Consider the following 25,260-nt stretch of genomic DNA (forward strand, 5'->3'; position numbering starts at 1 on the left):
ATAGAGGTTAAAAGAGATGTTTCAGACCTCATTGATAAATTAAAGATCAATAAGTCACCGGGCCCTGATGGCATCCACCCAAGATTTATTAAGGAATTGAAGAATGAAGTTGCTGATCTCTTGACTAAAATATGCAACTTGTCCCTCAAAACGGCCACGGTGCCAGAAGATTGGAGGATAGCAAATGTCACGCCTATCTTTAAAAAGGGAAAGAGGGGGACCCGGGAAACTATAGGCCGGTCAGCCTAACATCCATACCGGGTAAGATGGTGGAATGCCTCATCAAAGATAGGATCTCAAAACACATAGACAAACAGGCCTTGCTGAGGGAGAGTCAGCATGGCTTCTGTAAGGGTAAGTTTTGCCTCACAAACCTTATAGAATTCTTTGAAAAGGTCAACAGGCATGTGGATGTGGGAGAACTCGTAGACATTATATATCTGGACTTCCAGAAGGCGTTTGACACAGTCCCTCACCAAAGGCTACTGAAAAAAACTCCACAGTCAGGGAAGTAGAGGACAGGTCCTCTCATGGATTGAGAACTGGTTGGAGGCCAGGAAGCAGAGAGTGGGTGTCAATGGGCAATTTTCACAATGGAGAGAAGTGAAAAGCAGTGTGCCCCAAAGATCTGTCCTGGGACGGGTGCTCTTCAACCTCTTCATAAATGACCTGGAGACAGGGTTGAGCAGTGAGGTGGCTAAGTTTGCAGATGACACCAAATTTTTCCGAGTGGTGAAGATCAGAAGTGATTGTGAGGAGCTCCAGAAGGATCTCTCCAAACTGGCAGAATGGGCAGCAAAATGGCAGATGCATTTCAATGTCAGTAAGTGTAAGGTCATGCACATTGGGGCAAAAAATCAAAACTTTAGATATAGGCTGATGGGTTCTGAGCTGTCTGTGACAGATCAGGAGAGAGATCTTGGGGTGGTGGTGGACAGGTCGATGAAAGTGTCGACCCAATGTGCGGTGGCAGTGAAGAAGGCCAATTCTAAGCTTGGGATCATTAGAAAAGGTATTGAGAACAAAACGGCTAATATTATAATTCCGTTGCACAAATCGATGGTAAGGCCACACCTGGAGTATTGTGTCCAGCTCTGGTCGCCGCATCTCAAAAAAGACATAGTGGAAATGGAAAAGGTGCAAAAGAGAGTGACTAAGATGATTACTGGGCTGGGGCACCTTCCTTATGAGGAAAGGCTACAGCGTTTGGGCCTTTTCAGCCTAGAAAAGAGGCGCCTGAGGGGGGACATTATTGAGACATACAATATTATGCACGGGAAGGACACAGTGGATAGAGAGATGCTCTTTACACTCTCACATAACACCAGAACCAGGGGACATCCACTCAAATTGAGTGTTGGGTGTTGGCAGAGTTAGAACAGACAAAAGAAAATATTTCTTTACTTAGCGTGTAGTTTGTCTGTGGAACTCCTTGCCACAGGATGTGGTGATGGCATCTGGCCTGGACGTCTTTAAGAGGGGATTGGACAAGTTTCTGGAGAAAAATCCATTACGGGTTACAAGCCATGATGCGTATGTATAACCTCCTGATTTTAGAAATGGGCTATGTCAGAAAGCGAGATGCAAGGGAGGGCACCAGGATGAGGTCTCTTGTTATCTGGTGTGCTCCCTGGGGCATTTGGTGGGCCGCTGTGAGATACAGGAGCTGGACTAGATGGGCCTATGGCCTGATCCAGTGGGGCTGTTCTTATGTTCTTATGTAACCATACAGGACCAGTGTGGTATTCTCGAGAACAAGCCTTGCTAGACAAACCTCTCTCTATGGCAGAGTATCTTGTTCGGTAGATGTGGGAGATGCTGTGGATGGCATATGCCTGGATTTCAGTAGGGCTTTTGAACAGGCACCCCACCACATCCAGTTGGACAAGTGGCTTGAACCCCCCCCCCCGCACCACTGCCTTGTCCTGGCCTTGCTGTGGAGGCAAGGGACGTAGGCTAGAAAAATGGTTCCCACACATTTAGCACTGGGACCCACTTTTTAGAATGAGAATCTGTCAGGAGCAACTGGGATGTTATGGAGAAGGAAAATTTTTAACAATGCAATCCTACCCACACTTACCCAGGAGTAAGTCCCATTGACTATCAATGTTAAAAGAATATATGCAGTAGCTTGTCAAAACTGCAGGTCTGTAACATTTCCCCAGTTTCAGTCACATAGCATGGTAGTATCAAGTCTAATATATGCCAAAGAAAATACTGAAATGAATGGGGACCCACCTGAAATGGGCTCATGACCCACCCACAGTTTGAGAAACACTGGGCTAGATGATGCCACTGTCGGGTGGATCTTGTCTGAGAGATTGCACCTAGAGAGTACTTGGCAATGGGTCCTTGTCATGGTGCCTCCAGGCTCTACCTTGCGCTCATTATCCTTGTGAACGGCCTGAATGAGGGACTAGAGGGGAGGCTCACGGACTCTGCACACTGCACCAAAGTCAGCGGGTCTGCTTGCAAAGCAACATTGAACCAGCAAAGTCATATTGAACTACAGTGGCATTGCTGGGGGGGGGGCGGCGGCGACAAAGCACTAACAGCCCAATCCTATCCACACTTTCCTGGGAGTAAGCCCCACTGGCTATAATGGGACTTGCTTCTGAGTAGACATGCATAGGATTGGGCTCTAAGCCTTGCAGGAAGCCTCCCCGCGGCGTGCAAGGGGTCCCTCCCTTTCGCAGCGTATGTCTCTGTTTTACTCTTCCCGCCTGGAACGGAGGGACCCCTTGCACGCCGCGGGGAGGGCTCCCTGCAAAACTTAGTGCTTTGCCCCCCCCCTCCAGCTACACGCCCTCCAGCGCGCACCTGAACTGCACGGCACCGCCCCCTGTGGCCGCTCCCGGTATTGCAGGAGGAGAGTGAGAGCGCGGCACGTGGCGCCGAGGGGGCGGGGCTGTCTAGAGGCGGTCGCGCTAGCTCATTGGACAGCGCGCCGCCTGTCACCGCCCTGCCTGGGGGCGGGCCTAAGTCTCGTTTTCCCGGCAACGCGGCCCCGCCCCCTCTCAGCGCACGGCTAAGGCTCGCGACGCCCTCCTTGAAGTGACGCCAGCGCGCCGGCTTGCGCGTGACGTCAGATCCCGGGCGAGGCGGGCGGGGCCGGTTTGAACGGTGAGCGAGAGAGCGCGTGAGGTAACGGGCGGAGGGGCCGTTGAGGGGCGTCGCCGCGAGCCGGGCTGGCAGGCCGCCTCGCTCCGTCCCTTGCTCGCCTGCGGGCTCCGAGGAGCGGCCGCTGTCGGACCAGGCACGGCGGGCCCCGCCCTTCCCCTTTCCGCCTCTCCCGGCCGGCCTGCCCCGAGGCCGCGCAGGCCTCCTGCCCCTCCCCCCGCGCCGTCTATGCAAATGAGCCTACGGTGGGGGAGGGGCGCTCAGCCCACGTGTGGGGGCGGGGCCCGGGGCCCGAGTGGGGGGCCCTGGCAGAGGCGCTCCCCGCGCCAGCTGCTAGCCTGCCCTGCGGTGGGTGGAGCCCTTCGCACAGCAGCTCTGCCTGGGGAGGCAGAGGAGAGTGGGGCAGGCGCAGGGCCTTAGGAGCAGTGGGCGGCGGGGAGGTGAGGCAGAGCCTCCTCACTGCAGTGCTCCCAGAGGCAGAGACGTGTTGGACTGGGGCATGTGGTGGTTGGGGAGGCAGGTGAGGCAGGTGAGGCAGAGCCTCCCCACTGGAGTGCTTCCAGAAGCAGCACTGCCATGGGAGGGGAGGCAGAGGCATGTTGAACTGGGGCAGGGGCATGCTGTGGGTGGGGAGGCAGGTGAGGCAGAGCCTCCCCACAGGAGCTCTGTGCATGGGTTGAGTGTGCTTGAGTGCCTCCCACGGCAGCAGCGGCGCTTTTCAAAGGCCACCCACCGCATGCCCCTGCATCCCTTCGACCTGTTCCCAGCATCTGCCCCCCACCCTACAACCTCGCATGGTCGACCCAATGAAGCTGTTTCCCACCACTGAGCCATGGCACATTGCTGTGTCATGAGTGGTCTGCCAGTGTGCTGCAAGAGTTTGGGGGAAGGTCATTGGTTGGGGCACCAAGCCCCTGCTCTCGATGGGTGTCAGTTGTCCCAAAACTGACCGCATGCCTTGACTGCCTTGGCACCTTAGACTGCCGTAAGATGGAAAAGGATGGTAGGTATGTGCAAGCTCTTGGTTTGAGAAGCAGGCTGCCTCTGATTGCCAGATGCACACCAGCACACCAGAATGCAGGTTGTGCCTGTTGTCTTGTGTGCTCCCTGGGACATTTGGTGGGCCACTGTGAGATACAGGAAGCTGGACTAGATGGGCCCTTGGCCTGATCCAGCGGGGCTCTTCTTACGTTCTTATGAAAATCACTGACTTGTTGGAAGTTCCATTATAAGTTACTGGTGATTGTGTCATCAGCAGTTACTTCTAAATTGGGAGGCCAGGCATGATGCAGTGAACACCAGTAAGAGGCTCAGGTTGGACAGGAGCACTTTTTCAAGCACATGAAATGTGCATGCTGGAGCTGTGCTCACCAAGCCTCCTACTGCTGCTTGATATGTTGCATTGTTGGTCTCATTGCCAGTCTGTATACCGCCATGTGTACCACCAGACATCACCTCAATACCACCAGTGGTACAAGTACCACTTATAACAAAACACTGGTCTAGTTTGTTTTAGAAACTGGCAGGGATGCTGCCTTTGCCACCACTGAGAGGCCACAGGCTCAGTAGGAAGCAAAGCTCAGGAGTACTTGGGGTAACCCTGCTTGGCTGCCTGTGGAACAGTGTTGGGTAGATACTTCTGCTCATAAGTACACACCTGCAGTCTAGAACTGAGGTAACTGCTCCTCTGTAACACCTGCAGTAGTAGGATATGTGGCCTTGGAACATGTCTTGTTGCATTGCATTAAATCAACATGAAAATCTGGCCTCAGTTCTCACTAGCATTGTTAGGTATGTAAAATTGGTTGCTGTGCAATCACGCAGGATTGGAATACATCACATCATGAGATCAGTCTTTTTTTTGTCTACAGTCTTTTCAGACTGGTATTAAAACTTTGTCATTTAATTTTGTGATCTCTGTGTAACATGTTCTGTAGGTGTGTTATACTGTAGAATGGCTGCAGCAGACACTGTGTTGAGTAGAAAAGTGTCTGCCAGGGAAAAAGCAGGCGGGCGAATTGCAGCATCTGCCCATTCTCAGTATTTAGCATTACTGTAGTTTGCTAAATTTTCTCTTTTTCCCCCCAGTCCTTAGACTGAAGTACTGCCAGTGTCCCACCAGTCTTGCTTTCCATATTTCCTACAAGCTCTTTGGCTGTTAGTCCTCCTTTTCCTGCTCCTTCCTACTTTCAAGCTTTCTGCTTTGCTTTCATGCCTAAATAGTCTCCTCATTTCTATTAATTGCACCACTGGATAAGTTTTCCCTGAAGACTCAGTATGTTTGCACAGCTTTTCTTCAATCCACTACCCTTGCTTTCACCTACTTCTCTCTTGCTGTTTGACTTTTTCCCACCCACCTCCAGTCTTCATGGATCTGTTTATCTGTGACTACTACTTCTCAATTCTTTTTTTTTTTGTGTGTGTGCCATGATGCCTTGAGAGCGATTTTCTGCAAGGAGGATGTGTTGAGTCTGCTCATTTACATTGTTGGCAGTAGAGAACTTCTTTGAGCTAGTTGTGGAATTGATTTTGGCTACCTTGCTTCTCCCTTTAGTGGATCTTTATGCCTGTTGCAGTATTTTTCCTGTACAGTAGGATAGGTTGGCTTGTTTTGTTGTCTGTGTTTATGGGAATGAATGCAGCATTGGATTCCAGCTATTGATAAGTATGGGCTCATCACCTTACTGTGACTGGATTTCTGATAAATGGCTTGACTCCCTCCAGTAAACTGATTCTCTTGAGCATATGGCCTACATCCAGCAGATGTGGTGACTGTGCACTTGGCAGCTGGAGAAGGCATCCTTTTCACCTTGGAATGTGTGAAAGGGGGCCTCTTTGTACTAGTCTCTGTGTAAATCTCTTTTTTATTTATTTCAGAAAATGGCAGTTAACGTGTATTCCACTTCGGTGACGAGTGATAACCTGAGTCGACATGACATGCTTGCCTGGATCAATGAGTCTCTACAGTTGACCCTGACAAAAATAGAGCAGCTTTGTTCAGGTAAAAAAAGGGGTTTAGGTCTGCCTGGGGTTTAGATGCATTTTTAGTATTCATACTCTTTGAATATTGGTTTACTGGTGGCTTGATGGGTGGCTGCTTGCCTTGTGTTTAATTACTTTCTGTATTTGATGATAAGAGATTTTCCACACTCAAGTAAGCATAAAAGTTTGCGCCTTTCTCTGTAGAATGTGCCACATCTTGTTTGCTTGAGATATGATCTTTTCACATGCATTTTGGCCTGCAGATATCTTGATCTTCCTTGTTCACTTACTTGTAGCATAATTTGATAGAGGGATTTTGGGATGGAAGATTGTGCCAGGTCTACAGTTCAGATCCTTGATACTGACAGAGAGGTAGCAGTCAGCAAATTGTGTCTGACTAAATCTTCTTTAGTTCTGTACCTGAATCCCAGCGAGTGCTGCCAGATGACTTCTTAAAGGAAGGTTTCTGAACTTTGTAAAAGACAAAACTTTTGAGTTGTTTTTGCAAACTCTGTTTTGGTCCCTGTGGAAGTCTGTATGGTGTTAGCCATTCAACATGAGGCTCTTGCTTTTTATCTAAAGCCCAAAGGAGGTGGCTCCATAGTGATGGTAATAGAGCTTGTGGCTTGCAAAGCCATGGTGTTGTTGTCTTGGAAAGGATTAATGTTACTTTGTTTGTGGACTTGGTGTGATATATAATACAAATAAGAAAAGTGAATGGGGAGTGAAGTGACTCTGTTAATGTTGAGCAAAAACTGTTCTAAAAGACTAGTTTAGAGATCACTAAAACTGCAAGTCTTGTAAGGTTTTTTTATGGTAAAGATGTTAAGCATGTGAGAGATAGCAGGACAAATGTATTGGAGTAGGGTCTTCAAGTCAAAATGCCTGCTTTGTGTAGGCATGTGAAGAGTGTTCCCCCAGGGAATTAGGGGTACAGATGCTGAGTTTATTAGAGGGGAGTTTTGGTGCTGGAGAGAGAGTTCTGATTTGGAAGAACTGGGAAAATAACAGTTAGGTTGGGGTGAGTAGGGGGTTAATTTTCAAAGTGAGAAGTGAAGAGGATCAAATCTCCCAAATGCTTAGAGATTACTTAAAACCACATAATAGCTCAGCTAGAATGTATACCTCAGATTAGGAAAGATACCACCTAGTCTGAGAGGATGCTGGTGTGGCTAGTGATCAGGGTCTAGGAAGATATAAAAAGTAGTCATGATAATAACTATTAGTCTTTATGCACCAAGCAGCCCAATTCTATACTGATGCCATGCTGAATGTATAGCATATGGGATAGCCACTATATCCAAAGCCTATCCAACCAGTGGCATCAATAGGGGGCTGCAGAGGGGTGCAGACTGCGTTGGGTGACACCCCGGGGGTGGGGGGGAACACCACTAGTGGCCAAAAGATTGGAAACATTTTGGTAAATTTGTATTTATGAATAATATCACCATGTTTCACAGCTGGCCCTTGACATCCGTGGGAGTTCTGTTCTTGGAACTCCCACGGATGCCAAAACCCATGAGTAAGTGAATCTGTGGGTTGGGGCTTACGTGAACTCTGGACATGATCAGAAATAATTCCAGTTGCAGCTGGTGGCTTTCTGAGGCCCGGAGAGGCCACAAGCCTCTTGGAATTAGGAATGGAAGCATGATGGGACTTTAGAGTCATGTCATTGATGTAGTGCGCATAATAGGAACCTGGAGGAATGCCAAGAACCAGTGGTAGACCCAATCTCAGGCTATAAACTCTATAGAAGGGACATAGAGGGGCATGTTGGAGGTGAGGTCATCTTTATCAAAGAAGGCGTAGAAATCAGAGAAGGAGTAGAGATTGAAGAATGATCCACCATAGAATCACTGTGGGTTAAATTACCAGGCCAAGGAGCGATGTAACAGTGGGGTCATGCTGTTGTCCTCTAGATGAGGAAACAAATCAGGGAGGCGTCAATGAGAGATGGGGTTTAATCATGGAGGACTTCAATATTGACATTGACTGGGTCATTTCATGCTCTGCTCATGAGACTGGATTCCTTGACATGCTAAATGACTGTACCTTAAAGCAATTAGTCATGGAGCCCACCAGAGGACAGGTGACTTTGGATTTGATGTTGTGTGGAACTCAGGACTTGATTAGGGATGTAAATATTTCTGAGCCTTTGGGGAACAGTGACCATGTGCTGCAATGCATTTTGGGGCAAGCCTGAGAGAAACAGGAACCTTAGTGTGACCTAGAAGTGGGTCTTTCAGTGCTAAAAATAGCTTTAAGGCTTGGAAATGACATGGTTTGGCTATGAAAAGGTAGGAACCCCAATTTTGATGCTTTCTGGTTTTTGAAAGGATTTAAATTCCAGAGCTTTGTATCTACAGATTCTGTATCTATGGGGGAGTTCCGGAACAGAGCCCCTGTGGATACCAGGGTTTGACCTCATGTTTGTAGACTGTATTGCACATGCAGTAGTACCTTATAGAGCAGTGTTTCCCAACTGCGACCCTAAATACAGTTTTTCTTCTAGTCCAGAGACCCATGGAGTTGGTAAATGTTAATCATCATAATAAAAATGCTCTGGAGTACTCAGCAGTGACATCATCAGCAAGCACTGAGAAGGAAGCTGCATGGGACCTCAATTCCAGCTGTGGAGACACACAGCTTATAGGGATTACTGTGTTCCTGTGATGCTCATTTGGGTTGTGACCCCTGATTTAGGAACCACTTCTATAGAGGATACCTTTCCCTCCCCCCCAGTTGATTGTTCCACTGGAACTCTGAGAAATGATTGTTCTCCCTTGTGGTAGTGTTAGACCAGAAAAACATAGGTGCTCTAGATGAATGTTTAGCCAGCGGCAAAGCAATGGTTGGTATACCTGTCATTCTTTGAGAGAGCAGGCACTTACTGCTATTAGATATTGTAGAAGTAGTGGGTAGTCAAGCAATATAGCTTACGATAAAGACATGTTGGAGAATACTGAAGGTCAGTATGGTACAGGGAGGTATGGGAGAAATATGCAGCATTGGTGCATTGTGGCATGGGGTTCCCTCCTCTTCTTTGCTTACCTGCATGGCGTACGTTGTCCTTGCTTCCCTTGTTCAGGTGGTGGAATGGAGGTTGCATTTGGGTTAGTGTCTGGAGTCCTCCTGAGGGAGAGTCCCTGAAGTAAGAATTCTTAGGAGGCAAGTGTTAACTCTGTAACTTCGTTGTGAGGGACAACAGATGTTTGTTTATGCAGAGTGTTCCCTTTGTGCACCAGGTGCCTTTTCTCTATAGTTGCATCACTCTGCGTGCGTGCTCTAAAACTGCATGACATGGGACCAGAGAGAGAGAGCCCATGATGCATACCCTGTCATCTGCACTATAGTGGTTGAAGTGCTGGGCTTGTCTGCTGTGGTTGGCTGCCAAGTGTAGTCTCCACCATAACAAAGTAGGTGGGGTGGAGGGGGTGGGAGTGGCATTTTCTGGGGTTGTTTCCCTTGCCATTCTTCCATGCGACTGTTCCCCTTCCTATGCCTGCTCTTGGCTTAACATATTTTTTGCACAGGGGTATGCTTGTTGTCTGAAGGGAGTTTAAGATACTGTATGACGTATGTCAGTGGTTCCCAAACTTTTTAGAGACTTTAGAGGCTGTTGCCTGATTTATAAATGACAAGCAGTGTGGCTGTAATGGTGATTGGGCACAGTGCTCCCCTTCCAAGTAGCACTTGTTTTCCTTGCAGCCCAATCCTATACCAACACTATGCCAGCCTGAACAGTGTATACCGTGGTGTAAACCAGGGGTCTCCAAACTTTTTGGCCAGAGGGCCACATCAAATATCTGGTGTTGTGTGGAGGGCCGGAAAATTTTTTTCAATATAAAATTGAAATAAATAAATTAGAGATGGAACTTAGATGAGTGAATAAATGAATGAATGGGCTCATTCATTCAACCTCTCTGGACCTCAGAATACCCTCCAGACACAGTCAGAGCACAGTTGTGGTCATGTTCAGTTGAGTGGGCCAGAGGCTTTCAAAGGACAAGAGGTTGGCTGCGGGCCAGAAAGAGGCTTGCTGCGGGCCGCATCTGGCCCCCGGGCCGGGGTTTGCAGACCCCTGGTGTACACCAACAGACACCAATGCATTGATAGCCCAGCATACACAGCTGCCGGTTTGCCATTGGACAAGCCCCAGATATCAGCATTAGCAATAGGCACAGCTTGAATGCTCTCAGGCAGGCTTGGACAGAGCAGAGATGAGGACCAGATGAGGACATATTCCAGTGGTTCTCAAACTTTTAACACCGGAACCTACTTTTTAGAATCAGTCTTTTTAGAATGACGTTACCCACCAGAAGTAATGTCATTAATCTGGAAGTGATGCCATAGCCAGAAGTGACATTATCAAGCAGGAAGTGCTTTCTTGAGAATGCAGCAAGCACTGAAATGGCCCATGACAAGCACTGAAATTGTGCCATTTTTCCTAGTTAGGCAGGCTATAAATAATTAAATAAATTAAACTGAATAATTAGAAATAATTAAAATAAACAAATAAGGGGAGATGAAATGGGGAAGCCAACCGTGTTCCACCAGGTGAATTCTCTGTAGCTTGCTTGCAAAAACCTCAGCGCGCCCCCCCTCAAAAAAAACCCATAAGATTTTTTTAGCCCTGCCCAATACTCAGTTTAAGTTCTTATATTTATGCCAGTTCAGTGTGATTTGGGACACAATTAATTTTAAATCCAACATGTTTTTCGTTTGGGCTGGATTGAAATTCAGAGCGTTCCTCTAAATAGCATTAAAAACCCAGAATGATTAGGAGAGAAAATGAGACTTCACTAAGTGTGGGGAGGGGGAGGGGGAAGAGAATCTTTAAAAGACAACAGCCCTTTCCAATCAAGCAGTGGTTCCAAACCTGTTAGCACCAGAACTCACTGCTTAAAATTACACACCTAGCTTTACAAGATTTAAAAGAAAAAGTCTTTTCTGCTTAAGGCTTTTTTTACTGTACTACAGTGGGGAGCTGCCTTCTGGAGCACTTGTTGAGCTCCATGTGCATAGGATCGGGGCCATTCTGGTAGCCTTGCACTCCCCTTCGCCTGACCTTATACATGAACCAAGGCACGTTTGCTTATTTGTAAGTAAATAGGATCGTGTAGCTTAGTTTTGCTTTTCATAGGGCTCAATACATTTGTCAACTTGGAGGGAGGGACTTCCTTCTTGGGTGTTTTTGGCGGGCTGTGATCATTGGCTCGGGACCATTCTGGTGGTGTTGGATTTCTCTTGTCCTGCCCTTCACAGTGGACCAAGATATGTTTGTCTACTCATGAGTAAACACATGGTATTGCTCAGTTTCGCTTTCCATAGGGTTTAGTGCATTTTGCTCATCTGCTATCAGTTTGTCAGTTGCAGGTTTGTAACCCACCAACAGTCAGGCCGCAACCCATCAAGTGGGTTGTGACCCATAGTTTGAGAAACCCTGCCATAGGCAGTAGTTGTAGACATCTGTCACAGGTTAACTGAGATGTGGGTGCAGGGCTGATTTTACCAGGGAGATGCTAGCAGTTCTATAAAGGTATGAAGTTTGTGTATTTTCTTGCTTTAGTAGCATACAGTTTGCTTGGTTATCACATAGATGTTTCACTTTCTTGGCAGGTGCTGCTTATTGTCAATTTATGGACATGCTCTTCCCTGGTTCTGTAGCACTCAAGAAAGTTAAGTTTCAGGCAAAGTTGGAGCATGAATACATTCAGAACTTCAAGGTCCTACAAGCAGGTTTTAAACGAATGGGCGTTGACAAAGTAAGTTTCTTTATATCTGAACGCATGGGGTTGATTCATCCTCTAGGCATGTTGATGCCATTGAAGGTCACTGGCTTGAACATTTTTTAACAGAGTTTGGCCCAGATGCTGCTGTATCCAGAATCCTTAGCTTTTCCTATTTATTCTGGGTAACTGTCAGTTGCTGGACTACGTTGTTTGTCCAAATTTTCCAGGGAAAATTTAGTGAAACCAGAGTTTGTTTGCTACTAACAGTTTTACTTAACCTAAACTATATGCATTTCTTGGAGACTGCTGTTCATTTACTTACGTTTTGGTTTTGCTTGCAGTCATAACCCTCACAAAGTCTGAAGTTCCTGCCTTTTCCAGCAGTTACTTTCCTAATTTGTCTGAAAGTGATGTGTAAATCCAAAAGTAGCTGGAATTTAATTCCTGTTTGAGATAATCAGTTATATGGAAAACATACTGAAGGGACAGAATGTTTCCTGAACAAAAAGTTAACATTTGTTGTCTTATCTAGGAGGAATTACCTTTGTAAGGGTAGATGGACAAAGCATTCCAATTCTTACTGTAAATTACCGTAGAAAAATATCGTTGGACCAACCCAAAAAATTAAGACCTCAGGCCAGTCACTCACTCTCAGCCTCACGTACTTTACAGAGTTGTTGTGAGTACAAAAAGAAGGGAGGAACTGGCTATGCTCCCCTGAGCTCTTTGAAGGAAGGGTGTAATAGAAATACATGTATTTTAGCTGGTATGAAATACATTCTGCATCAACTCTCAGTTATGATAAATTCTTGGTCCTCAAAAACTCTGCATGTATATCTAAGGCTGCAATCCTAACCACACTTTTCTGAGAGTAAGTCCTATTGAAGAAAATAGGACTTACTTCTGAGTAGACCTGGTTAGAATTGTGCCCTAAATGCATTTATAGTATAAATGTAAGCACTGGTTCTCATAGTTTGTTACTAACCCTTGATGTGCTTATATTCGCATTACACCTATTGTCATTGTTCTCTGGAGATCTTGATTTTTTATATGACTACTGTATTCTTTTTTGTATGTTGTAGGCTTGGGTGAGTGTTGGATTCCTGGATGTGGTTGGATAGTTAATTAGTTGACCAGGATGCCTGGATGGAAATGTGCTCAATCATCTGACATGCAGGAATATCTTTCAGCGGCACCTGTCTCTAAAACAAAGCAGTGGCCGAATTTCAAACTTGTGAAGTTCACGCCTGTGCTGTGACTGTAGTCCTCCCTCAAGGCCTACTGATAGGAGGTTGTCCTGATCTATTTCAAGATTGAACAGTGATGGACCCTGAGCCTAGGGGGAAGTGCCATCTTTGTGTAGGCCTTGTGGGGTCCTTTAATGGGCCAGAGCAGATCTGATTCAGGAGATCTGTGGATAGGTTCTCTGGATTTTTTTTTAAAAGATGTAGGACAGGATGGGTTAGGACTGAACAGAGTGTGCGATGAGGCCATCGTGCATCATCCTTTCCCAGTTGCTCACTGCTTTGCAGGAGAAAACTTAGTGGGTACTCATGTGATTCCTAGAAGTGTCCTCCCTTCCCCTCTTTAGTAAATAACAGCAGTTTGGAATATAGTTTGGAATTGAAAATGGGGGGCGGGGATGGGGACGACGACGGACAGGTTGAGCCAGGCTGTCCAAGCAGTGCATTTCCAGTCCAAATTGTTTGTTCTGCCCCTTGCAACCTGGTGGCTACTAGCCAGATTCTTAAACTGTGGGAGATCTCGCTGCCGTGTCTGGTTTGCCCTTAAGCATATCTTGCTTGACCTTTCCTACTTCAGTGAGTGCCAAGGCTTGTTATGAAGTTGTTTACTGTGTATAAAATGAACTTGGGTACATAAGAATAATCCTGAAAGATATGTTTCTTGGTGTTTCCAAAAGCAGGTAGTTTCATCTTGGTTTTAAGTGCAGATAGGATACTGTCATGGTAGGCATCCTGAGGTATAACAAAGTTTTTAGTACCTTCACTGTGTGTGTTACCTTCTTGGTATGCACTCCCAGATCTGTGGCAATATAATCTCACTCCCTTGCTACTATGAACTTTAGTTTACCAACCTGTTTTCCCTTGATATAATCACTTGTCTCTGACTAGAATCTTTTTCTGGGAAATCCCTGTACTTGTCTCTGTAAAGAACACTTTTTTCCTTTTGGCCAAAGTGTTATTTGGCTAAATATGTTCAAATATTCTCTCTCCAGATAATTCCTGTGGACAAACTAGTGAAAGGAAAATTCCAGGACAATTTTGAATTTGTTCAATGGTTCAAAAAATTCTTTGATGCCAACTATGATGGGAAGGACTATGACCCTGTTGCAGCCCGGCAAGGACAGGAGACAGCAGTACCGCCTGCACTTGTGACACCAGTGCTGAACAAACCCAAGAAGAACCTTGGTTCTGGTGGCACAGGTAATGCAGACATTCACAGTAGTGTGAGAATGGCACTACCCATGTTATCATAAGCAACCTAAAATGCAATGCTCTGATGCAGATTGAAGATTCGTGCAAGGCTTGCACTCTTAGTATGTGAGAGAGGCTGCGTATTAAGGATCCTGAGATAAGAACATAAGACCCGCTGGATCAGGCCATAGGCCCATCTAATCCAGCTTCCTGTATCTCACAGTGGCCCACCAAATGCCCCAGGGATCACACCAGATAATAATGTTGGAGATGTTGAGTTGTTGGAGGCACTCGCAGTGTAGAAAGCATCCCACTCCTGCCTTATCCAAAGAGGTGAATGTGATTGGAAAGATCACCGACATTCGTCCTGTCATTTAAGCTAGTGACTGTAATCACATCTTGAGGCAGTGAATTCCACAGAATGAGTGTGGTGTGAAAAAGTAGCTTCTTTTGTCTGTCCTGAATCTGCTGCCCTTCAGTTTAGTTCAGTGTGCCTGAGTTCTCTGTTGTAGGAGAGGCATGGTATATGAGATGGTTTGGGCCCAGTGCATAACAGCTAGAATTATTCTACCTTTTGTAGATACCAGTTATGTGGGAGCTGCAGACCTGAAGGCTGCAAGAGCAGACTCTACTGCTACCTTAAAGAAAACTGCTATGATAGGTACTAAGCACTTTGGGGGAAGAAGGTGTTCTTTGAGTTGCTCTTTGGGCTGCACAGTGGGCTCCTCTGCGGCAGCACGTGGTGCTCCATGCTCTGGGTGAGGTGCACTTTGGTTGGCGGATACACAGAGGGGACATTGATATTTGTGTTCTAAAGTACATCTCAGATATCTGTTCTAGAGTACAGCTAATGCGTTTTTTGCATTGCAGCTCCAACAAGGCCCATGGTTGCACAGAGAACAGCAGTTGCCAATAAGTCTGGACCAGGGATGGTTAAAAAGGCTCCAGGAGGAATTGGTGAAGATGAACTGATTGAGCAGGTGGGTTTATGCCACTCGCTATTCCTCACAGCAGCTGCTAGTAACAAGTCCTTCAGTTTTGGTTTTCCCTGTTCTGAGTGGTACCCTGTGTTATCACAAAATAATGCAGTGATGGGGATTAGTGTGGGGTGGTGCTCCAGGATGTGCTGTCTCCAGGCCTGATACTTTCTGAGTAAGCTGGTTGACAACTTAAATTGGTAGCTGATTATCTGCATTTTGAATGGTTAGTTTTGAGTAGTTAAAAATATCAATGCAGAATGCATTTTAAGGTATTTCAGTGTGAACATAAATAACATTCAGCATGCACAACATTCAGCTTGTGCAGCCTGAGGATGTGGACAGACTCCTTTGGAGTGTGAGACCGTCTGCCTGCCTGTTTGACCCTTGCCCAGCTTGGCTGATAAGAGCTGCCCGGGGGGGACTGGCTGAGTGGACGGGGAGGGTGGTCAACTCTTCTTTGGGGGAGGGGACACTGCCGCTTGCTTTGAAGCGGGCGGTGGTTCGCCCCCTCCTGAAGAAGCCCTCCCTGGATTCCAATGTGTTGAACAACTATCGGCCAGTCTCCAACATCCCGTTTCTGGGCAAGGTAATTGAGCGGGTGGTGGCGGCCCAACTCCAGAGGGTCTTGGATGAAGCGGATTATCTGGATCCTTTTCAATCTGGTTTCAGGCCGGGCTTTGGGACGGAAACTGCCTTGGTCGCCTTGGTGGATGACCTACGCCGGGGACTGGACAGGGGGAGTGCGTCCCTGTTGGTCCTGCTGGACCTCTCGGCGGCTTTCGATACCATCGACCATGGTATTCTTCTGGGCCGATTGGCCGAGTTGGGAGTTGGAGGCACTGTTTTGCGGTGGTTCCGCTCCTACTTGGAAGGTCGGTCCCAGATGGTGGTGCTGGGGGATGCCTGTTCGACACCCTGGCCATTGAGGTGCGGGGTGCCGCAGGGCTCAATTCTGTCCCCCATGCTATTTAATATCTACATGAAACCGCTGGGAGAGGTCATCTGGGGGTTTGGAGTGGGGTGTCATCAATATGCTGATGACACCCAGCTTTATCTCTCCTTTCCTCCAGACTCCAGGGTGGCGGTTGAGGGCCTGGAGCGCTGTCTGGAAGCAGTGAGGATCTGGATGGGGGCTAACAAGCTGAAATTAAATCCGGATAAGACAGAGGCTCTCCTGGTTCGGAAATCCTCGATGCAGGTGCTGGATTATCAGCTTGCTCTGAATGGGGTTGCACTCCCTCTGAAGGAGCAGGTCCGCAGCTTGGGGGTCCACCTGGACTCGCAGCTGCTCCTGGATTCCCAGGTGGCGGCTGTGGCTAGGGGGGCCTTTGCTCAGCTTCGGCTGGTGCGCCAGCTGCGTCCGTACTTGGATCGTGCAGACCTGGCCACGGTGATCCATGCTACGGTGACATCGAGGTTAGATTATTGTAACACGCTTTATGTGGGGCTGCCCCTGAAGACGGTTTGGAAACTGCAATTAGTGCAGAATGCGGCGGCCCGTGTGGTCACTGGAGCTAGGCGGTTTGACTCTGTCAGCCCGCTTCTCCGGGGGCTACATTGGCTGCCCATTCGTTTCCGGGCCCAATTCAAGGTGCTGGTTTTGACCTTTAAAGCCCTATACTGCTCTGGGCCAGGTTATCTTAGAGATCGCCTACTCCCATACAATCCGGCTCATCCTCTCAGGTCATCAGAGAAGGCCTTTTTACAAGTGCCGCCGCCTAAGGAGGTACGTGGGGCGGCGGCAAGAAATAGGGCCTTCTCAGTAGTGGCACCAACGTTGTGGAACTCCCTTCCCCTTGACTTGAGAATGGCTCCCTCTCTTGAGTCCTTTCGGCGAGGCCTGAAGACCTTGTTGTTTAACCAAGCCTTCTGACGTTCTGGCCTTTTTAACATCTTTTATATATCTTTTAGTTGCTTTTTTACAGGCCTGATTCCTCTAAGAACTGCTGTTTTATGCTCTTTTATTCTGACTCTTCTGACTACTGTTTTTATGGGTTCTGCTAATGTGTTTTTTAATATGTTTTTATCTGTGAAATTATGTTTTAATTTGTTTTATATGTTGTTAGCCGCCCTGGGTCCCTTTTTGGGAGAAGGGCGGGATAAAAATAAAGTTTTATTATTTATTATTATTAACATAAGAAAGCCCTTCTGAATTGGTTCAGAGACCCATCTAGTCCAGAATTCTGTTTCCTAAAGTGGCCTGCCAGCTGCCTCTGAAAAGCAGGAGAAAAAGGCCTGCCCCTCTTCCACTATTGCTTCCTGCAACTGGTAGTCAGAGGCAGCCTGTCGATGGATCTGGTGGTAGTGGCTGACCATAATGGCTAGTAACTATTGATAAATCTTTCTTCAATGTATTTGTCCAATTCTCCTTTCAAGCCTTTCATGGTAGTGGCCATCACTGTATCTTGTGGCCATTAATTCCGTGAACTAATGATGCACTCTGTTGAAATAGTACTCCCTTCTCTCAGTTTTAATTTTCTCTCCAATCGGCTTCATTGAATAACCCCTTGTTCTAGTAGTGCTTTGAGAAAGGAAAGGAAATTTTTTTTGTTCTCTCCACACTATGCATAGTGAAGTAAGTCTGTCTCAGTCACATTCCTTCCCCTTAATCACCTTTTTTCTAGGCCCCAAATGTTGCAGCCTTGTAAGAAGGGTGCTCCAGCTCTCAGATCATCTTGGTTGTCCTCTTTTGCACCATTTCTGGCTCCACAATATTATTCTTGGGGCTAGTGACCAGAACTGGACCCAGTAGTCCACATGGCGGTCATACCATAGACTTGTATAAGGGCAGTACAATATTGGAAATCCAGGGAGGTCTCTGTTGAAATTTTGAAATTTGAAATTGAAATTTAGGAATTTATTATATAACCATAGGTCATTACAATGTATGCAAGCACATACTGCAGTATACATATATAAAACAGACAATAGCATTACAGCCTTCCAAACACATAAAATGAGGCAAAAGATTTTAGTACTCCGCGTAGGTCAGAACCATAAAATGGAGGATATTTTTTGGAATAGTTCAAAAATAAAAAGCTTCAACCATTATTGGGATCTTGCCAACTAGTAAAGAGGACAAAGAAATTTGAGTTTAAGACAACAAAAATTTGGCTCGTATTTTCTTTGCCACAGGGGCAAAGATAGCCACTTTATAAGTGACATCAGGGTCAGAGTCAGCGAGAAGCCAGCAAATCAAAGCTGAGGTAGATCTCTCTTGGAACAGAGCAATAATATTAAATAGATATTTTGATCTAGGAAGCTCATATAAAGGACATTTTAATAGATAGTGGGAAATATCCTCTATTTCACCAGAGTTGCAAATGCAAGTCCTAAGATGGTAGGGAGTATTTTTATATCTGCTTTCAAGGACCGTAGTCTGCATACACTGAAAGCGCAAGGCAGTAAAGGCTTTGCGCAATGCTGGCACTGTAAGATAAGTTAAATAATTTTCTGAAACAAATGATAACTTATACAATGGAAGCCAAGATGAGTAAGGTGAGCTGGAAATAACACACAAGTCACGTCTCATATGGTAAAGTTGAATTTTATCTTTTACCATAGCCTTAACGTTTTTAGATATATAGGAAGGCAAACTGTCCGTGACTATTTCATATTTCTTCAAGATCTGCTTTACTAAAGTTGCCCAGGACAGCCGAGCAGAGTTAAAAAGTTGTTCTCTGAAAAACATCTTGGGGAGACGGGAATCATCCAATGCTGCTAATTTATACCAGCACAGAGCCAGCGCAGTATGACAGTGGGCTTCTATCGAAATTAAACCCACTTCCGCTCTGAGAAGAGGGGATAAAGTTTGCCAAGGGAAATTTAATAATGAACATATAAAAGCATTTTGGGCTGATTCTAATGTAGAGGTTTTTGAATAGCCCCAGATTACTGCTCCAAAAATCATTTGGGGGATTATTTTCTTAGCAAAGACCGCTACCGCAGGAGTCACAAGGTTACCTCCTTTAGTTCTCATAAAGTGCAAAATAAAGATTGAATTGTATGAGCTACTTTAAGCTTGGCCATATTTAAATGAGGAGACCAGGCAAGTTGGGCGTTGAAGGTGACGCCTAAATATTTAAAAACTCTGAGTTGTTCTATGGAATTACCGTCAATCCTCCATTTGTGCTTCTTTTTTTTGTTTACCAAAAAGAACCACTTTGGTCTTATTGTGGTTTATAGACAGTTTTTCCTGTATACAAAAGGAGCTTAACCTAGACAATAACCTGCGCAGCCCAATAGATGTAATAGAGAAAAGTGCTATGTCGTCGGCATACAAAAGAATTGGAAGTTTAGTATCCCCTATCACAGGAGGAAAAAACTCCGGTCCTTGGAGAGCATATACAATATCATTTATATAAAAATTAAAAAGAAAAGGAGCCAATAGGCAACCTTGTCGAACTCCCTTATCGGTAGAAATTTTCTCAGAGCATGCCTGATGTCCCAAGTCTGACTCTTAAATTGGTGTTCATATGAATCCTCTGCACTAGAAGGAGTCTCCTATCGATTTTAGTTGCAGACAGCTTCTGCCATAAACGCATTCTGTTAATAGAGTCAAATGCCGAGGTAAGGTCAACAAAAACTGCATAAAGTCTTTTGTAGGCAGTCTGAGTGTATTTATGGATCAAGTGATGGATAACAAAACTATGATCCAACATGGACTTTCCCTTTTGGAACCCGGCCTGTTCTTCAGCGATGATAGAGTTGTCTTTAGCCCATGCCTCCAATTTACGTAGGAGATACTTACGTAACAAAAAGTCACAAAAAGGAGATAAAAAGTTTAAATTTGCATTTTCAGTGAAGATCATGAAGAAAATGATTTTGCCACTGAAGGGTAGTTATCTGGTTATCCAAAACGCCATGTTGAGGCTTCATACCTCTAGAGATCAAAGACCAGAACTTGGAAGAATCCTTTTCAGAGGCGGCCAAGGCGAGGTCTTGCCAAGACTTTCTCGCCTGATCAGCCTTTTTAGATCTTAGAAGGTTTTTATAATCTCTCCTCAGTTGGATGTAGGAGGCAAAGTTTACGGCCAAATTCCTCCTCCTCAGGATTCTAAGAGCTCTGGCCAATAATCGTTTATGTCAAATACACTCCCAATCAAACCAGCCACCATATGAGTGTGAGTCTCTGTTGAATAAACAGGGTGCTACCTGTGGCCAAAAGGAAAGACCATCTAAAGAAACCAGGACTAAAATAGCTTCAGAACAAATTTGCCTGTAATTCTCATAACTGCCTTGATGAATAAAAATTTGTTGGCTGATGAGCTTAATTGTTAAAAATGTGTGTGACCTCTTCTGAATGAAAAGGGTTTCTCCAAAGGGGAAAAAGCAAATGGCTTCTTCTTTGGCAGATCAATGGACTAAAACTGACTGTTGAAGATTTGGAGAAGGAAAGGGACTTCTACTTCGGAAAACTGAGGAACATAGAGCTGATTTGTCAGGAGAATGAAGGGGAGAGTGACCCAGTTCTGCAGAGGATTGTGGAGATTCTTTATGCTACGGATGTAAGTCTCTGTTTGGCAAGTGCATTCATCGCTTCTGGCTCCAAAGTTCCAGGTGGTGATGCTTGTGCTTGCTTCTACAGGAGTGGATGGGATAGAATTCTCTTGGAAGTCCTCTTGTGCATGTTGCACTGAGATGAACAGCAGCTGCACAACAGCATGGATGTGTTGTAATGCAACCTCCATCAGTTCCAGTGGGGTGCCTGATGGGTTTGACCTTTGCAATGAGGATTGCTAAACTGCAGTCACCAAATCTCATGGGTCACTAAGATCTCCATTCTTGGCTCATGAGAATCTGGGGGGAAAGCTGGAGGTTGGAAACAGCAGGCATTGGATGTTTGCTTTTTATAAATATGTACCACTTTTAGGTCCTTTCTTCCATTCTCTGGGCTCTTTTTACTCTTTCTCCCACTTGCCCCACTCTGCCTCTTCTATGTTGGCTTATTGGTGATATTGTGAGATACAATGAACTTGAGAGTTGTATGTATCCCAAGTTCTTTCTGTTTGAGAAAGGCGCTCTGCTTATATGAGGTGGGAGAGGTGATTTTTACCAAGTTTTCTTTCTCATTGCGTGCCTCTTGAAAATCAGTTTTTGATTTAGAGGGGACTGTAGAGAAGGGGAGGTTGGTGAAAATGCTCCTCACACAGCTTCTTCTGCAAATCTGAGAACTTGGGATACATCTCTGAGCATATTATGTCTACTTCAGTGTTGTAAATGGCCTGCTTAAAGTATTCATGAACATGCTAGACACAATGTGGCAGACATGCTGTGATGTTCAGCAAGATGCGAAACTTCTAAGGCGACATGTTGGAGATAAACAGTTAAATGACCTTGGTGAATGTGAGAGTTGGCAGCAAGAAGTATATTGCACACTAATAATCTTGTGCATCAACTTTTAGTTTTCATAATCTAGAGGGCTAAAACTTCTTGCTGAAAAGAACATTTGGGTTCTAACAAGCTTGAAATGCTACAAAAGTGGATATTTTCAAACTTATCAAGGATATCTGTGTACTAAACTTTACACATTGGAGGGGAGATTTGTGCTTTGTGTTTTCAGTTAATGGTCTGTGAGATGGTCTTCTGCCAAGGTTTTAATGTGCTGTTGTTGTGCTTTGATTATAATGAGCATTCACAAGAATTTTGATTGCTGCCCAGTTTCACACCACACTGACCTTGGCTACCTTCATGCTGACTAGATCTCAACATAAGGCATTACCACAAGGAATTCTCTGTTTTTATGGGGGAAATACTGATTTGCTTATGGATCTGGGACTGTACTTGTGTACTCAGGTTGCTGCTTAGCAACGTGTACCTTCCGTGAGGCCAGTGACTAAACACAGAGTGGCTTTTAATAGGTCTATAGGTTATATTTGTGGCTCAGCCACTAAGATAGTGGGAGAGGAAATCTGGCATTATGCAATTGGTCCCTGCTGTCATCTCAATAATGCAGCTGTCTTTTCCTCTCCTTCCAGGAAGGCTTTGTGATACCTGACGAAGGAGCACCACAAGAAGAGCAAGAAGAGTATTAATGGTCCACCAACTGTCCCAGCAGAGCAGCAGCAGAATTCAGAAGTCAGAATTCTTGGCCCCAATCATGTGCTTTTCTGTAAAATACTCCATTTTATTCTTAGAGGACTCACTGGTTTCTTTTCATAAGTAAAAAGTACCTCTTCAAGTGCACTTTGCGTAAGTTTTACTGCTTCCCCCCTCCAATGGGTTTTATTTGAGCTCATTGTTCTCACTCTTGTAGCAGAGCAGTATTAACATCTAGTTGGTGTAATTTGGAAGCAAGGGGTGGTATATTTGGAGTTTGCAGAGTTGCTTGGCTGCTGGTAAGGCACTGATTTGTGGAGAACTTGCTGTACTGTGTGTTTTGGGGGATGGAGGGAGGAGTATATAGCGGGACAACGTTGGAAGTGAATTTTTTTGCATGGAGGTTGAGCAAATATGAAATTGTGTTCTGCAATTCAAGAAATGCCTTAAGGGGGCTTCAAATGTGCTTTCAGATGCCAAATTATAAAGTGATGTGATGGGAAATGTGATGTGCTCTCTAATGAGGTTAGAGCATCTGGCTTTCTTGGTTTGAAAGGAGTTGCATGGCTTCTTGAGTCAGTGAGACTTTGAAAGGGTTCATTAGAATAGCCCTGTTATGTTGTTACAGTTAAGTCATTGACTTTCAGAGAGGAGAAGGTCCTGTTGTACTGGAGTATTGCTTGTATGCTTGAAGGCTTCTCAGGTGTACAATACCTGACTGATGGTGAACTGCTCTGCCAGGCAGGCATGCTGAATTTTCCCAAGCAAAAAATGCTGCCACTTTGAAACTCTCCAGTGAATTTACTGCCTGCATCCAGCTTCCCTCACCACCCCCCTGCTCTTGTGTCTGGTTTATTGAATTTTGCAGGTCCTTCTGTTTTCTCTGTACCCCTCCTCTGCTGACTGAACTTGAATGGATCTAATGGTTTGTTTGCAGTGCTACATTGAGACCTGCCTTGATTTCTAGGCTGTGTCTCTGTTGCGTGTATCCTTGTTGAGTTAGCCTCCCACATCTAGTCTTTGCCAGTTGCTCAGGTGCTGGTTTGGGGGGAGGGTAAATTAATTTGTGTGCATTTAAACAGGAAAGCTAATGTTGCAAAAATGCAATGCTCAGATAAATTTTGAATATTCCAGTATTTCATGCTTGACCCTGTTTGTCTTTTGTGTGAACAAACCCCTCACACTTCCCCCTGTGGCTGCTCTTTGGGAGGGGCTTTTTGAGAAGTTTGTCCCCAGCCACAGCTAAGGCAAAGCCTCTGAGGCTGGCATGCTGTTGTTCCTTTACTTCCGGTGGTTGTGTCCTAAATGTGTGTAGAAAGCAAAGCATTTTATGGTAACTGTTGTGTAGTGCATGAATCCCCTATGAAAATTCAGAGGAAGACCCAAATTCAACAAATGCGCCCCCCCCCCAAAATTGCAACCCATTATTTAAGACCTCAGAGGTGCTATTTCTCTTGTGGCCTTCTAGTTACTTGTTGCTCTAAACCATATTCCACCCAGACTCCTCTTGACAGGGTTTTTTCTACTTTTAAACAGTTTCTAAATAAAGTTCTGTTATTTCAAGAATGTTACGTCTGCTGGAGTGGTGTTCTTGTGGGATTGTTTCCAGGTGTGACCCCAATGATCCCGTTTCTTCAATTCAAAAGTTGCACAGCTTGAGTCTTCAGGTCATCTTACTGCAGCGACACTTCTGGAGATCTCTGATACCAGCTTTGTAGGAGAACATCTAGAGGATGAACCCCAGAATGTGGTCCTCCCCACCCCCCTTTACTGGCACTGGGGTAGGGCAGTGGCAAAGTCTCTTGTGACTCTGTGTACTTGCTTTGTGGTGGCTTCTGTCTTGCAAATGCTGAGTTACTAGGCACTATTGTAGTTGTGGTTGTGTGTCGTGCCACCGTTGTCTCTGAGAAGAAGTTAAGAAAAACTAAGATGCCGTACTAAGCACTGAACTCTTGAGTGTCTACAGTAGCAAACAAAGAAATGGCATGGAAGATGCTTGTGCTGCAAGGTGACAGCTCTGAATTCTGACCTTCCCAAAACACGTTTTGGATACTTAAGTGAGTAGCAACACCACCTGGCATTCACAAACCTTTTCGAGCAATTCATTGTGAACTTAGCTGGGGTATTAAAATGGCATCTGACATCACTATTACTGCTACTTGTGCAAGATGAACATTCACGTCTCGGCTTGGATGCTGCTTCTTCCTGTACATGTGAAGGCAAATCTAGTGGTGGCAAGGTGTGGTGCTCTGAGACCAGGGCTCCACCAGGCTTATATCTTGGGGAGGACACAATTCTGTATGGTTGAGTTCCCTGGGCTGGCTTCCCTAATAATGTGGGTGGAAAGGGCCATCTCGATCAAGCCACCTGGGGAGCTACCAGGAAGAGTGACGGCAGGGATGTAATTGTAGAAGTGATGTTAGCAGAAATCTGTTGTCTTCTGTGTCCAGTCTGTGCTGGACAGAGAATTGAAATGGATCTGACAAGTAGCAGCTTCATTTGTAGAAGGCCCCAGAGTTCAGGTGGGTATTGGCATACCCTTTAAGAAGTCAGCAAAAAGTCTTCCTTGTGTTTTCTGACCAAACATAATCACAGCTTACCCTCCCCAAAGGATGATGGTGAATCTGCTGCTCTGGTACAGTACCTGCTGTGAAGTATTCTCCTGCTGAAAGCATCCTTTCAATTCAAAAATTATTTTTAAAAAAGTTTACAAACAGCCTTTCTTAGCTGTCTTAGTGGCTTTTTTCCAGATTCCCTGAAGGCAAACAATAAAAACTCAGAACACGAGGAGTGTGTTTTTTCTGTAACCAGCAACACACTGCTGTCTTGCAAGTGGGTTTGCAGGATATTTTTTCCCAACTCTGTTCAGTCTTGTCAACCTGACTTGCAATGACCATTTTTACTGTAACTGACTAAAGATTATAGAATAAAAGTACAAGGACTTCTGCTAAAACTTAGTGTTTCTGCAGCTGC

At 45.5% G+C, this 25,260-nt stretch overlaps 1 protein-coding gene across 3 annotated transcripts; it reads left to right on the plus strand.

Annotated features, from left to right (window-relative positions):
- Window positions 1-3,024: 3,024 nt before the first annotated feature.
- Window positions 3,025-23,853, plus strand: MAPRE1 (microtubule associated protein RP/EB family member 1). 3 transcript variants are annotated; one of them, XM_066625209.1, is made up of 7 exons: window positions 3,025-3,123; window positions 5,998-6,121; window positions 11,722-11,867; window positions 14,071-14,278; window positions 15,140-15,249; window positions 20,604-20,756; window positions 22,227-23,853. In XM_066625209.1, exons 2-7 carry the CDS (start codon window positions 6,001-6,003, stop codon window positions 22,281-22,283), a joined length of 795 nt encoding a protein of 264 aa, XP_066481306.1. In that variant the 5' UTR covers window positions 3,025-3,123; window positions 5,998-6,000; the 3' UTR covers window positions 22,284-23,853. The 3 variants fall into 3 exon arrangements, with proteins under 3 accessions (XP_066481306.1, XP_066481308.1, XP_066481307.1); XM_066625211.1 differs by having other exon boundaries at window positions 3,121-3,144; XM_066625210.1 differs by lacking the exon at window positions 3,025-3,123 and adding an exon at window positions 3,158-3,256.
- Window positions 23,854-25,260: the final 1,407 nt, after the last annotated feature.

Source organism: Tiliqua scincoides, chromosome 4 (genome assembly GCF_035046505.1).
Source record: "Tiliqua scincoides isolate rTilSci1 chromosome 4, rTilSci1.hap2, whole genome shotgun sequence".
In the NCBI taxonomy this organism is placed as follows: Eukaryota; Metazoa; Chordata; class Lepidosauria; order Squamata; family Scincidae; genus Tiliqua; species Tiliqua scincoides.

Bases quoted from the DNA above. Each gene is read 5' to 3' on its own strand.
- MAPRE1 (XM_066625209.1), top strand. From the start codon at position 6,001: ATGGCAGTTAACGTGTATTCCACTTCGGTGACGAGTGATAACCTGAGT. The intron at 14,279-15,139 runs GTAATGCAGACA...TTTGCATTGCAG, and splicing joins CCTTGGTTCTGGTGGCACAG to CTCCAACAAGGCCCATGGTT. The intron at 20,757-22,226 runs GTAAGTCTCTGT...CTCTCCTTCCAG, and splicing joins AGATTCTTTATGCTACGGAT to GAAGGCTTTGTGATACCTGA.